Here is a 14,132-nt window from a genome sequence, read left to right as displayed (position 1 = left end):
CACATAATGTATATAAATACACGAATTATTTAGCTGTTTAAATATTTAGAGGATGCAACAAATTTCTATTCAGCTTTCGTTTCTTTAGTCGATCGATAAAAATTTGAATTTGCATAAACATCCGTAGTTTGCTCATATTAAACAACGAGTTAGTAAGAAAAATCTGCCAGATAATACATTTATCTACATCGTGTCTTATCGTTGTTGTGAACACCGCAAAAGGTTACAGCAATCGGCCAGAGAACGCAATTAATTTCTTCCAAAGCCAAACAGGGAAGAAGCCCCAACGGTGCGCGCGATCATCGAGGTGGACGGACCTCGAGGAAAAGTTCAATCCGCCACGATGGGGTGAGGGTGGAAGAGCTGGTTCGGCCGCAAATCCCCTTGGAGGAAAATTTACGCGAACTCGTTCGCGGGCGTATCGGCGTGTAGAATGGTCGGTGAATACACGGGTCGGGTCTGATTCGCGTTCAGTCCGGCGTGAAACGCATTCGCGGCGAATGAGAATCCCTGGTCGGTGGTAGGAGGAAGCCGATGCACGCCCGAGGAATCCGAAAGCGGACGGATGGATACGATCCTGGCGAATCCCGAATCCCGAATCCTCCTCAATATTGCTCGAGCACTCAATTTCCTCCCTATTAAGCCGCCGGCTTCTCTGCCGGCGTTCTCTCCCCTACTCTCTCTCATCCTGAGTCTCTCGGTTCTACTCGCCTTGGATCGCGCGCGCTCATCCACCCCGCCACTCTGATCTGCAACCCCATTCCTCGAACCCTGCAACCCCTGCTCCTCTTTCGTTCTCTCTCCCTTTCTCTCTCTCTCTCTCTTCTCTATACACTCCACCTTCCTTCCCTTCGCCCCTCGAATCTTATCCAGAGTCTTCCTGCCCGGTTTCCAGGCCGGATAGGTTATAGTGTTACGGCGCACGAGCACCGACTAATCAGCATTCCTGCTACCCAACTGCCTTCGAAACCTCCCTCCATCCCTCGGCCAACCCCTCGATTTTCTCTCGTCGATCCTCTCCTCTCGCTGCCTCAACTCTCTCAACTCTCCGACCATAGAAACTTGCACGGATCCGCGGCGTTGTCGGGCTACGTGCGGCAAATCCTTAGCAGAATCCCTGGATTCCGCGCGTTTTAAATCGCTTCCCCCTTCTTGCCTCCCTATCTTTCTTGTCTTTACTTCGTGTCTTTCTCGGTCGTTCTTGTTGCTACCGATTCTTCACAAAGTAGTTGTCCTTGTTTTTTCTTGCGCCGTTTTTTTTGCATCGGCTTGTTTCTCGTCCCACGACGCTGTCTCCAATCCTGTAGGTTGTTACGGCATCGAAGGAAAAACGCAGCAACGCCTCGCGGAATTCGCTCGCGTGCGCGCACCGTCTAGCGCCGACAATCGTGAAAAGAGTCGTGAAATTTCCTCTTGTGAACCGTATTCTCTGGAGTATAAGAAAGATTGGTTTTTGCGAGGATTAATCTGTTGCAAAAATTGTGGTGTTTTTTAAGCGTAAAAACATTATCTTTTTTGTAAAAATTTTTTAAATTTGTTCTCTTTAGAAATAATAATTAAAAAGTAAAATAACCTAATCGATAACCTAGTCGATACGGTTGATTCTTTGTTTTAATTTTCTGATGTAATATTCGTCTTAGAACAAATTACGCTATATACGTCGAAAACAAAATGTAATCATCATTTATCAATACGTACTTTTACAATTGTCATAGTTCCACCAAGATCCCTATCTGCCTTCTTACAATTCTCTATGCCTCTTATCAGAAGCAAAATGTAACCAGCTGTTGATCTATCCATGCTCTCGTCCACTATCTCAACAACGTATTTGCACCTGAAAACCATCGTTATCGACTTATCACGCGTCTCAACGCCAATTACCGATCACGAGACTATTTCTAATTATCAATTACGATACACACTATCTTCGATCGTTGTTGTAAAATAAAACACCACCGATACCTGCGTAACTGCGCAAAGGCCGCTTTAAAATCGATTAGCACCGTAAGAAAATCGTCTGTTTATAAAGTTACGAGGCACGGACAATGTTGCTGACGTTCATAATATCGTAGCATAGGAACGGCCGAAGATGCTTTTCAGGCGTCAACGATGTGTGATATAGAAGAAGGTTAAGACGATCTCGTCGGATCTTTTAGCGGCACTATCTTCACGGCTGGTTGAGTCAGCAAGCATCGCGGCGACACCGGTGAAAACTGCTGAGAACAAGCCTGCGATGCCGCCGGTGGATACAGGTGGCGTAAGAAGGCTCGCGCGAAGATGAAGGGGTTCGTAATGACTTCCTCTTTGCCGCCACTCACAAAAGAAGACCCTCCGCGTTCGGAGCGTAAAAATTTCAGATTGAAATAACTCCCGCTTTGCCGGCTTAACTCTTCCCCAGAGGTAAATTGCCTGCGGGGTGAAAGTAGTGGTAAATGGTCAATAATTTTTCGTTTAACTCCTCGCGAGTAGAATTTCTTCTCTCTCCTGTTTCTTTTTCTTTTACTAGAATGTGTTTTTTCTCTTATGCCGTAAAAGGGTAAAAGTTGATTAAAGTTTCGAAGACGGGATACTGTATTATTTATAGAATATATTTGCTCTTTTTGCAAGGAGTCTCGTATTTGCGAGTAGTGTGAAAAATGATTTTTTCCATAATAAAGATCTTTCTACCGGTAATTGTAGAAAGTAAATAATGTAGAAAAATACGATAAATCTATTTTTTTTTTTTATTATTATTTTCTGACCATTATATCACTTGCTGGCTAAGAAGAAGTATTTTAATACGAACTAGTTGAACAAAGTAAGGGTGAATTCAAAGATATGAATTTCCTGAAAATAGATGACGAATCTGTAATGTTTTTTTCTTAAACAGTGTTCGAGTCGATATCGGAAACATATATTTAATTGCAAGATTAAACGAGAAAATAACTTTAAATTGATTAATAATGTAACGAGTAATCATGTTTTTCATTCATAGACTTCGCATAAAAAGCTGGTAAAAATCGATATTCTATCAACGTTTACAAGCATTATCCTTTACCGAATAACGTCTCTAACTAATTAAACACGTGATCCTCGTAATATCTAAAATATCCAGCACCCGCAAAACCAAACTGCGTCTCCTCTGCCGATACCTAAAATACATATTCAAAATTCCAAACATCCCTCACACTCCGTACATTCACTCAACCCGCTAGGAAGTTACAAACGAGCCATCGGCCACAAAGGGGGATGGGGGGAGATACATTCAGCTGGTCGGAGTAAAGTTCGTCGTAATCATTAGCGGAATCCCGCCACAAATACGGAAATGATCTTCTCAACGTGAATGGGCCAGAACGCCTGCGATGCCGCGAATACTGGCACGACAGCCTGAGGTCAGGATTATTATCGTTACCGGTGATGGGAAGCTCGGGACGTTTCTTAGGGGTTCTACAGAAAACCCTCCCTTGAATCCTCGGGAAATCGTTTGCTCCGACGTCTTCTTCTCCCTCGGTCGAACCTTTCTCCCTCTCTCTCTACCAGCGTTTCATTCCCATTTCATTCTCTCTGTTTGTGTGTTTTGTGGGTGGCTCAGACAGTCGCTCGACGCGAGGTTATTATATCGTTAAACCATTTAATTATCTCGGCAAACTGCTCTCCAGGAATATTCGGCCCGTCCTTAACGAGTGTACCATAGTTTGCAGAGGGTGGTGCACTTTCCGTTGCAACCCCTTATCGTCCTCTCCACCGCCGAGAAACTCCTTCCTTCCTCTCCTTTTCTATCCTTTGCGTCTCTTCTTCGTTTCCACCTTCTTCCGCTTCTTTGACGTCTTCCTCTCTCTCTCTTTCCACCGCTCTTGGTAGTCGTCTTTATTCCAGCACCGCGATCTGCCAAGCGTTAAAACGCTCCGCTGCCGTGGCGCGACTCTACAATTTGTCTGGCAGCTGAAACTCGACCGACATAGCCAACTAACGAGGAAACTAGCAGGCGCGAGGGAGTACGTTTATGGTTTCGTCGAAACTTTTCTCGTTCCTTTTACCTCTCTCTCTCTCTCTCTCTCTTTCTCTCTTTCTTTCCTTCTCTAGCTTTTCGTTCCTCGTCCTGCTCGTTGGGAGGCTACATAAGTCCCGCCACTTGTTTCGTACTTTCGGATTTACCACGACTGCCGCGACGGGAGGCAGAGGAACCGAGGGTTATTTAAACGCGACCCCGTGGAAGTTTGCCCCCGTGATTTGTATGCTCTGCCCGGTGGAAAGTTGTGTCCCGCGTAACGAATGCCGAACAGGGGAGCTCCTGCACGGAATAAGCGAGGAGAATTAAATTACGATCGATGACTACGCGTTTTTTTCTTGCTTCTTCTCCTCCTTTATTCGTTTTCCCTTGGCATACGCATACACGGTCGAAGGGTGAAAACGTTTACATCGATTCGCTCGCACGGTGGACGGAAATATGGTGGAAAAAATTGTACGATCTCTAACCCTTCGGATTGTACGGATGGTGTTTTTTTTTTGTGTCTCTTTATTTATTTGTTCGATATCGAGCGAGCTACGAACAGTGTGTTGGCTTGGTGATTAATGGAGGTAAAAATAATTAATGGAGGCGTGTTTCATCGTTGTTGAGTGATGTCATCGGCTGTACAATCTAATCTCGCCACTTATCTAAACGACGTGTTTATCGGTTGCACAGATTAGATTTCTGGATCGGTGATTGGATGTTATCTGGAAATCTCGGCGCGCTTGTCAATTACCGGTAATCGGTGTGCTGAACATAAAATCTTGCCTTTACTACTCATCGTAAATTCTTTACAAATTGATATTACAACTTGCTTTCTATACTAAATTTCTAGATACCTTTTACAACGAATTGAAAATTGCGCAATTACAAGAAGGGTCGATACGATGTCTATACCTTTATACTGCTTCAGATATTTTTTGTAACGTTTTGATAGTGAAACATTAGGAATTGTTTACTTTTATCGATACTTCTATCTACTCATAATACCATAATATTTTATCTAATCTTTTCTACTTTCTATCAAATTATGCTGAAAATTGTTACTTTCCTAGAACTAAACTCGTTAACAGTTTAACAAGCAAGATTCAGATCACTTTAGCGATATCCAAAAATAAATGCTGTAACAAGCTTAGCTTTTCTGTATCATCCATTATACGATTATGATATAATGATAGCAAATGTCCACAAAAATGATAACAACTCTAGAATTTCATCCAATGATCGTTCCTACAATGGCTACAAAAAGTGGCACACCATCGTATTTATTGTAACATTTACGTATCTTAAATTTCGTACCATCTAATATTACTTTTATATAAAAATAAAATATAGAACCTGATAAGATTTACAAATACTTTCATTTTTCACTTTTACAAATACTTTTACAATTAACTTGTTAATTTATGACTTTGATCAAAATCGAGTTTAAACTTAGTGGGAAACAATAACTATTTATCCAAGTCCATTAACTAGAAATATCACGATCGATGATTAATCTTCAAGGTGATAAAAGTCATGTTTCCTCCTCCGTTACAGCAACAAAGGCCAGACTTGCCAAGGATTCTTCAGCAGGTGCATGCCCAGCAGCTACCACCAGGTGCTGCGATGGGTCCACATCCAGGTATACCTGGACTTCCTGGACTTGGTCCTGGAGCTGGACTTCCTGTTCCTACGTCAGCCTCCGCTGCTCTTCTCGGATTAGGTATTCCACCGGGTGCGGCAGCAACTGCTGGAGGGACAGCTGCTCATCCTCTCTCGATGTTGACCAAACCGGACCTTCATCGAGGTCAACCTGACGACCTGAAGCACAATGGAGGTAAGTCATACCTTTCAGCCTTTCGACGTTTGTGTATCGTTTACGTGGAATTTATGTGACAGGTCTTAAATATCAATGAGAATGTTAGGATAATTTACAAGTTGTGTCCATTCATGGATATATGTATTGCTAGCAGATTGAATGATTAATTTCTTTCATAATTAAATTTAATTCTATTAGAGCGAGTTAAAAATTAAAATGTCAAATGGTGTAAAGCTCGATCAAAAATAATTGTTCGATAGTGATAGGAATTAAATATCATTATATTTTAATTTAAATAAATATCTTTTAATGTAATAAAATGAAGCTATAACATTTCGGTAAATTAAAAGGGACTTTAGTAACCTTTTGCTGGAATAAGCAAATTGCTGCCTTGCAATTGTGTGATGTTATCGAGAAACGCGTTAATTGCAGAATAATACAGGCGATACGTTTCATATACGTTAATTGCAATCAACTTTCTAATAAAAACAATTAATTTCTTGTTTTTCTTAGTTTCCTCTAATATCGTCAAGTTAAGTAAACAGTTAGTAATAGCAGTGATAGTTTAGCTAGGAATTCTGATAAACCGTGAAACGCGTGCCTCAAGCGTGTAATTAGGATAATTGGTAATTTATATTCCGTTTGAAGCAGAAAATAATAGAGGAACACAAGTTGAACGTCGCAAGATCAAGCTTTTTGTTATTTCACCATCGTGATTCACAAGTGATAGATGTATCCTTAATTAAGCGTATACCTCATTAAGGCCCATGAAATTGCAATTGCCTTTTTTTGGCGTTTCGTTGCACGTAAAGACATAATCAAGTTTCAAAGGGAGAAAAAATTAATCGGAGACCATTGTACGACTGGTAATACATAATAACATACCCAATTACGACAAATTTAACTTCTATTTATCGTACTGCGACGTGACAAAGAATTACATAACAATTCAAAACTAAAACCATTAATAATGCAACCTGTCTAAAAGAGCAATTATTTGCCAGAGATTGAACACAGATAGACTTTATTACTCTATTCAGATCCTTTCTCTCTGTTACTCCAAAACGAAACTACAAACTGTTCTCGTTGCATGACCGATCCCATAAAACCGTTTCGCAACGGTACAAAGAACAATCAACTTCTTGACAGAAGTAATCAGTCGTTACTTAATTTTTCTCATCAGTTCGTACCCAGTTCGATCATTTTTCCATGCTGCATGAACGTTACCAGAAAGCGAACAACGATATCAGTAAAATATTTCACAGGTCTCTGTTTTAGCCGGTTACGTTTCTGTTGAAATGACTATTTACTGGCAGAAAAATTGTAAATTTTTTTACTAAATACAGTTCTTTTTTACGTATTCGAAGATCACAGAAAATGGTCATGACAAGTACATTTTTCTTGCTTTCCTGAATTTAATATCAGCTTGCGATTAGATAGGAGAATTTTAATATGACATAAACGAAAGACAGATAGCTTGTCAAGTCCAAAGACAATATACATATAATATACCAGAGTTGGTGAAATAAATCTCGTAACTTCCATTTTTTTGATTACGTTCAGAAAAATATAAATTTGGATAAATATCTATGGTCTAGTAATTATACGCTAACATTTGACACTCGTGCGAGGCTACTATATCATCATAATGTCAAGATACGCGAAAAGGAAACGGATCTATCGAAACGCTTATCTCGCGATTTCGTCGTTTGACTTCGCCGTAACCGAGTTGCAAAACAGGCGGCTCCGTTTGCTCGCGAGGAATCGAGCGGAATGCAGAATGACATTCTGGATCGTCTCATGAGGATCCGGTTGCAAACGCTCGCTTCCCATACGACGGTGAGCAAAGATAAGACCAGGTAGAAAAACAAGAGGCAAGGTTGCAGGAAACGCGATCGAATGTGCAATAATTCTTCGAATCCGGCTGCCGGTTTGCGTTCGATACGCAAAATACTCGCGGGCGACATGCTGATCTACGTGAAAACACGTCGAAACACAAAGTCAGCGACTTTAGTAAATCGAATCCCTTCGCTGAGCTAACGCAACTTTGTGTCGCAATATCTTCTCGTCGAGAATCTTCTAACGCTGTATCTGAACAGGTGGCACTTTCTACTTCAACGCACACTAAACAACGTTCTTATGGAACCGAACCTCTGGCCAGATAAATGAATGACGGTTAATCCGTATCATTTATCAGTTGTTAATGAAAGAAACGCAGATTTCTATGCATCTATAATGCATATTATATAAATATATTTAGTTACGTTCTACGTTCAAAATAGTTCCATACACGTAAACTAAAAGTTAAGTGTACTGTCTGTCCCTATTTTCGAAGTCTTTTTGTTTATGTATATAAAAATTTGACAGTCGCAGTAGGATTAAGAAGATAAGCGTAATTTTGTTATGTTTGTTCCATTATTAACTAATCGGTGGGCATGAAAATTGAATAGGAAACAATCGGTGGAATGGAGTTGTCAAATATTGAAAATTCACTGCGGTTGAAAAATTTACAAATATAAAACGCTTTCAAGCGTTTGAATCTTTTAATATTCGACGTTGGAACTTTTTTTCGTGATTGTTGAATGACTTATCCATGCTCGGTCGATAACCTTTTTTGTCAATCATTCATCGATGTGCTGACTTCCTGCCTCAGATTGTATATTTATACGAAATCTGTTTGAATCAGTAAGCAAAGACACAGGTTATTTAACGTACATACGTATATATTAAACAACTATAATTTTGCAGGAGGATGGTGTTTTATGCCTACAATTTATAGCCTCCAAAGTTAACAAATTATCTCATCTACTGCAGTAAAAATCTATCAGAGACGAATTTTGTAACAAACGCTAAATATTTGTAAATGTTTCTAGAATTAAATCATGATCTTTCGAAACGCCTACATATCGAACATTAGCCTAAACCAAATTTATTTGAAGCAATAAATATATCAAATTTCAAGTGTAAAATTTTTAAAACGTTTATACGAATATAAAAGCACCTAATAATATAAATACCAGGAAGGAAAAATCAAAGTTCGTTCCATTGAAAGCCCTAACTATCAACAAAATTGATAGTAACGCGATGCAAGGCAGCCAGGAAGCACAGTAGAGAGTAGGGTGGCAATGCAAACGCAGAAGAGAGAAAGAGAGAGAGAGAGAGAGAGAGAGAGCGCACATAGCGTGTGACACAGGGATATTTCAAGCGGGCCGCAATACAACGGTGACGCAAACGATCGTGCTTAAGCCTGAAACTCGCAGAACCCTCGATCTTGACCTCGAAGATCCACTTGTGCACCGGCGCGTCCTCGTCCCTCTCCTTGGGGACGGCACACGAGTGCAAGAACGTTCGCACTTAGGCTCCATGTAGCGCTGACAAAGTCGCGAGAGCTTCAAGTGACTCTCCTATCACGCACACATTCTGCCAAACACTCACATACAGACAAGTACATACGTGTACGTTTATGCAGAGGCTGGTCTGGTTCCGTGGACCCCATCCCTCGCGTTTCGTCGAACCTCGTCTTTCTATTTCTCTTCCACTCGCGTCTTCTCTCTGCGCAACGCCTCTCTTCTCTTCGTCGTCGTCGTCGGCTCTCTTGCTCGCGCGCTGTGCATGGTCGTCTCTCAGAAGAGCACTCAGAATCTCCTCTTGACACGAGAGTACTTCCGACTCTTCCCCTCTTTCGTTCCATCCACCTCTAGGTGGCTCTTCTAAACCTTCGCGCCCCTCAGCCTGTTCCTCTCATCCTCTTCTCGCGCCCTCCAAAGCCCTTCTTGCCCTCTTTCTCTTGCCCTTTCTCCCGTTCTTCTCCACTTCCGTCCGTTTCCTCTTTCCACTTGCCGCGTTTCTCTCTTTCCGTCCTTCCATCCCCCCTATCTCACTCTATTTCTTCCCGGCGTTCCACTCACTCCACTCACAGCCGAGTAGTTGCCGTGCTCGCGCAATATCTCCAGCTACACTCTCGCCTAACTATGTTACCGCGGGCCGAGTATAACCTCCGGCCAGTTGTTCCAAGTTGTTTCGCGTTTTCCGAGCGTTGTCGGCCCGCCGCGCCGTAATGAAATACCGTCCGATCTCAGCTACCGAGAGTCCGCCACCCCATGACGTTCTTCCTCGCTCCTGTCATGATTCCTTCACTGGAACAAACCTTCGATTTCTCTCGGTTACCATTTGAAAATTGCGAGCCATCATCGTTGCGAATATGTACCGTAACGACGTCTTCGTTTAATTTCCGGGCTCGTTCGAAGCTCGATCGAGGTTCTTTTTTTCTTTTTTCGTCCTGGTACTTGCTCGGCCGATGGAAGTCGACCGGAAACGGTGCAGGCTTAATGGTTCGAGTTAGTTTGCCTGTCAGCCGTGACAATGGAGGATGGTCTTTTGGATTGCAGGTTTTCTGGCCGAGCAAATGGAGAGGAACGAAGGGAATTTTGTTTGCTGTTCGATTCGATTCGTTTCTGCTTATTTTTCAGATGTACTCTTTAGTTCTTGTTGGAAAAGAGCGGTATTTGAGAGCGTAATATTGGAGCAAATAGCAGATAAATTCTTATGTTCCATCGATGGATAACTGCGAGATACATATTTACGTTGCTACAAAAATTGAACAATTCTTTCGAAACTATAAATTGCAAGGTAATAGATCATACGTTTGAGACAGAGAAGTTAAATAATTTTGTCGGAACCATGAATTAGAGAATATTATTAAAGCATATATTTAATTTGATGATAACTTCGTCTCTTGAAGAACGCATTGCAAAATCATAGTTTTCATTCCTCAATTTCGAACTTCAAAATTTTACAACAAAATATTGGAAAATGTTTAACGAAAGTTTACCTGTGTTTCGAAGGAAAGCGCTCTGTACCTTACTCTTTTGAAAAAGAAAGAAGAGAACGCATATCCCGCGAGAGAATAAAAATCCAGAAAATCATTTCAGCGTAACACGATCATACACGGGAAACAATGTTGTCGCCGTAGGAGGAAGTTCGGTTATACACGTTCATCCGTGTACATACATCTCTGTTGCTAGTATCGTCGCGATAGCATTCTTTCACTCGATACGACTCAATTCTCTGGAGGAAACTGCGGTCGCGAAACAACCGCGACATCTGAAATCACTGTCTCGATCCGCGATGCGTCTTTTTCCCCTCTCCAATATTAGAACGACGGGGAATCTCGTCGACACCCTTTTGAAATGGGAAGCATCGGAGGCAAGGAACCGTAATGGGCCACTATTTCTGTCGCGGCAACTGAAACTTCTTCCCTCCTTTCCGGAACATTGCCCCCAGCGAATTGTTTCCAGCAGGGCCGTTATCGTTTCGTCCCACCCCTCGCCTCTCTGTCTCACCAGCGTCTCCTTCCCTCTACCTCCTCATACCCTCTTGGTTGTTCAACAGAGTTGCCCGGATTCCCTCGTCGAACGACTCCTCGCCGTCGGACATAATATCTGCCTCCACCACTCATCCGATTCTTTCTCTGTCCGCTCGTTCACAAAACGATTTACCAGAACGCGAGACGAAGTAAGTCGGCAAGACTCTTTTACAGACGATTAGAAACCGGTATCGCTTGCATTACCATTTCATCGTGGATAGTTGCGCGAGTAATGGTCCCCCGGGAGATCGCTGCCCCCTCGACCGTGTACGCTTCTCGTAATTCTCCCGGATATTGTCCTCCTTTTCATCGTTAGTTCTTCTCATTTTTCTCTTTCTTTCCTTTCCCCCTCGCTTTTTCTTTCGCATTGCTCTTGTATTCTTTCAACGACATCCAAAGAGCGCAGCAGCAACTTAGTTTTCTCGTCCGATCGGGTCGTTAAACTTATCCACCACTTGCTCTCCCCGTTCAATCGATTCTTTGTATTCCGATAGCGGTTCCACACCGGTCATCCACGATGAATTACGTAAACGTAATCGTCGCGTAATTCGCGAAGACAATGGCGCCCGGAACCGGTCGAATCTCCGCGCAAATTGAATTCCACCAACTCGCCTACCGATCCTTATTGAAGCTGTTCACCGTCGCTCTAGCAACCTTTCCCTGTTTACGCTGCTCGCGTATCTCTTCCACCACTCTGATTTAGCTTTTCCACTTTCGCAACGACCGTCTGGCCTTACCTCGCCTGATATTTCCCTCGCACTCGACTTAATGATCGCGGAAAAGGTGAACGCGCGCGCACGACATCTCGACGACATCCCCGCGAAGATGCACGTGTTCTCGCGCGGCAAACGAGCACTTTGCGTTTTAGTGGGAAATTATGCGCGCTCTTCCGCGTCCGTTTACGAGCCACGGCAGGAAGTTGCGCGGCAAAGGGGCCGAGAAAGAGCTGAAACTGTTTCTGCCAGCACTGGATTGCCGGTGCACCCAAGAGAGCAGAAGAGAGCGAAAAAGAGGAAGGAAGGTATATTGGTGAGTTTCGTGCGTAAGACGAGCACGCTCGAAAATGCTCTTTCGTTTTTGTCCCTCTTGACGAAGGAAAGCTCCTGGTTGGATGTGGTTCACGGGCAGAAAATTCACGACCCTTTTCTGTTCGCGCTCCGCCACCCACGACAACTCGGTAATGGCTTCGAGGGTGGATCCTTTTGCCACGGGTTTTCCTTAATTTGCCCGGCCATAAAACACACGGCGGAGTCACCCTCGCGAGGCGGATACGTTTTATCGGCGTGCAAGAACGTGCAAGTGAGCTCGCCGCTCTCTCCAGGAATTACTTTATTTGTACAAGTGGTCGCGAGCTCGCCTCCGGAAGCTTTATGGCGTCGGGTTTTTCCGTTCGCCGTCCCTGCCCTCAAGAACCGTATCCACTTGGGGGTTATGCCGGATTTCTTGTCGCCAGCGACGATACCAGGCGACCGTTTAGTGCTGCCGGCGTAACGTTAATTCGTTCTTTGACCGCGGCCCCTGTGTTTTGCACCACCGGAGTCCTGACTGTTGCTTTAGCCACTGGGCGTTATAAATTGCTCTGCTTCTGGCTCGCTACTCAGCTAGTTTCGCGGATGAATTTCTACGCTGCTATGAAGATGTATTCATTTTGAATGAATGTTTTCTTCTGATTTTAGATGATATTTTCCGCTGTGTTATTTTTCTGCAAATATTAAATCGAATTAAATAATACCACTGAGATGTGGAAATGAAATTTCGCTGAAGAATTAGCTTCGTTTAAAAAAGGAAAGATCATCGATCTTTGCCGATCGCAAGTATCGATTAATTATAATAAAATGTATCAAAAAATTGTGCAGTTTCCATTGTCGTTAATTATTTTCTCTATAAATGTTATCTTGTTTCGGTTTATAGTCTGAGAAACAGAACGATATTTCAGGTTTCTATATATGGTAGTGCAATGATATATACAATTTTTTTTTTTTTTTTTTTTTTAAGTAAAGGAATTAAATTATAGCGAGTATGGTACTGATTTGGTAACTAGAAAGCGATTGCAGCAAGATGGCTGCAGGAAAATAGAACAAAGCAAAAATGTTGTAAGAGTGTAATGGTAAAGTCGTATAAAAAACTAGTACCTTACGTGTTGAGATATCTTAAAGATCAAGTCGAACGATTAGATGGCCAGATAGAAACTTGGTAAAACAGGAATTGATGCCCAACAGCTTGTTTATGCGAATATAAAACTCATTGCTATTAACTTCGTAGAAATTCAGTTAGATGCTGCAATAGAATCGTGTGAAGTAACGCCAATTACGTTGCATTACTTTAGCAATTAAAAAGTAATTATTAACGGATCACTGATCACCCATGTAAAGGTGATTTATATAGAGATCATGACGAAACTTTAATTACTATAATCATTTCACATATACAACATTTATTACGGCACTTATATAACAGGAAAAGAACCATTTATTCGTTTTATCTCATCAAAAAGAAAGTAGCTTCTTATTAGGAATTCTGGTTTTCTAATTTATGAAGTTTCTATACCGATTATCTTTCGCCTTTTATTTTAATCTTCTTAGGATTGGTTTTCCGTTGAGTATGAGAAAAATTTGTTCTTGTCAATTTTAAGAATAGAAACATATCTTTTTTCACGTTTCTGTATGTACATACAACGTTCTAAAATTCAAAGCTAATTGTACTATAAACAAATACATTTGTTGCTCAATTATTTAATAGCTTTTATGCGTAATATTTTAAACAGATGTTAGATTTCTATGCCTGAATCACGCTGTCCTTTTTAACAAATAAAAAGCCATATGACGTTTAACAAAATCTCTAGCAAAAGGTCGAAAAAAATGATTATTTCCTTCTCTCTTCAAACTTTGGAAACTTCGTAACAATAGGAAAATTCGACTGATTCGAAAGTAACTCCAAGAATGCAGCAAAGTTAAATACGCTGCAACTTTTCCAGCGGT

At 41.8% G+C, this 14,132-nt stretch overlaps 1 protein-coding gene across 6 annotated transcripts in view; it reads left to right on the top strand.

The window, feature by feature from the left end:
* The window catches only part of LOC138189828 (protein groucho), a 154,428-nt gene that overhangs the window by 106,644 nt on the left and 33,652 nt on the right, over positions 1-14,132 (top strand). For all 6 annotated transcript variants that reach the window (XM_069132015.1, XM_069132014.1, XM_069132017.1 and 3 more), the window contains one exon: positions 5,528-5,807. In XM_069132015.1, coding sequence (XP_068988116.1) covers positions 5,528-5,807 — 280 coding nt within the window. The remainder of the gene's footprint in view (positions 1-5,527; positions 5,808-14,132) is intronic.

Source organism: Bombus flavifrons, chromosome 2, assembly GCF_040668555.2.
Source record: "Bombus flavifrons isolate JBK064 chromosome 2, iyBomFlav1_principal, whole genome shotgun sequence".
NCBI lineage: Eukaryota > Metazoa > Arthropoda > Insecta > Hymenoptera > Apidae > Bombus > Bombus flavifrons.
Note: the sequence above shows the minus strand (reverse complement) of the source record. Positions and strands in the feature narration are given on the sequence as shown.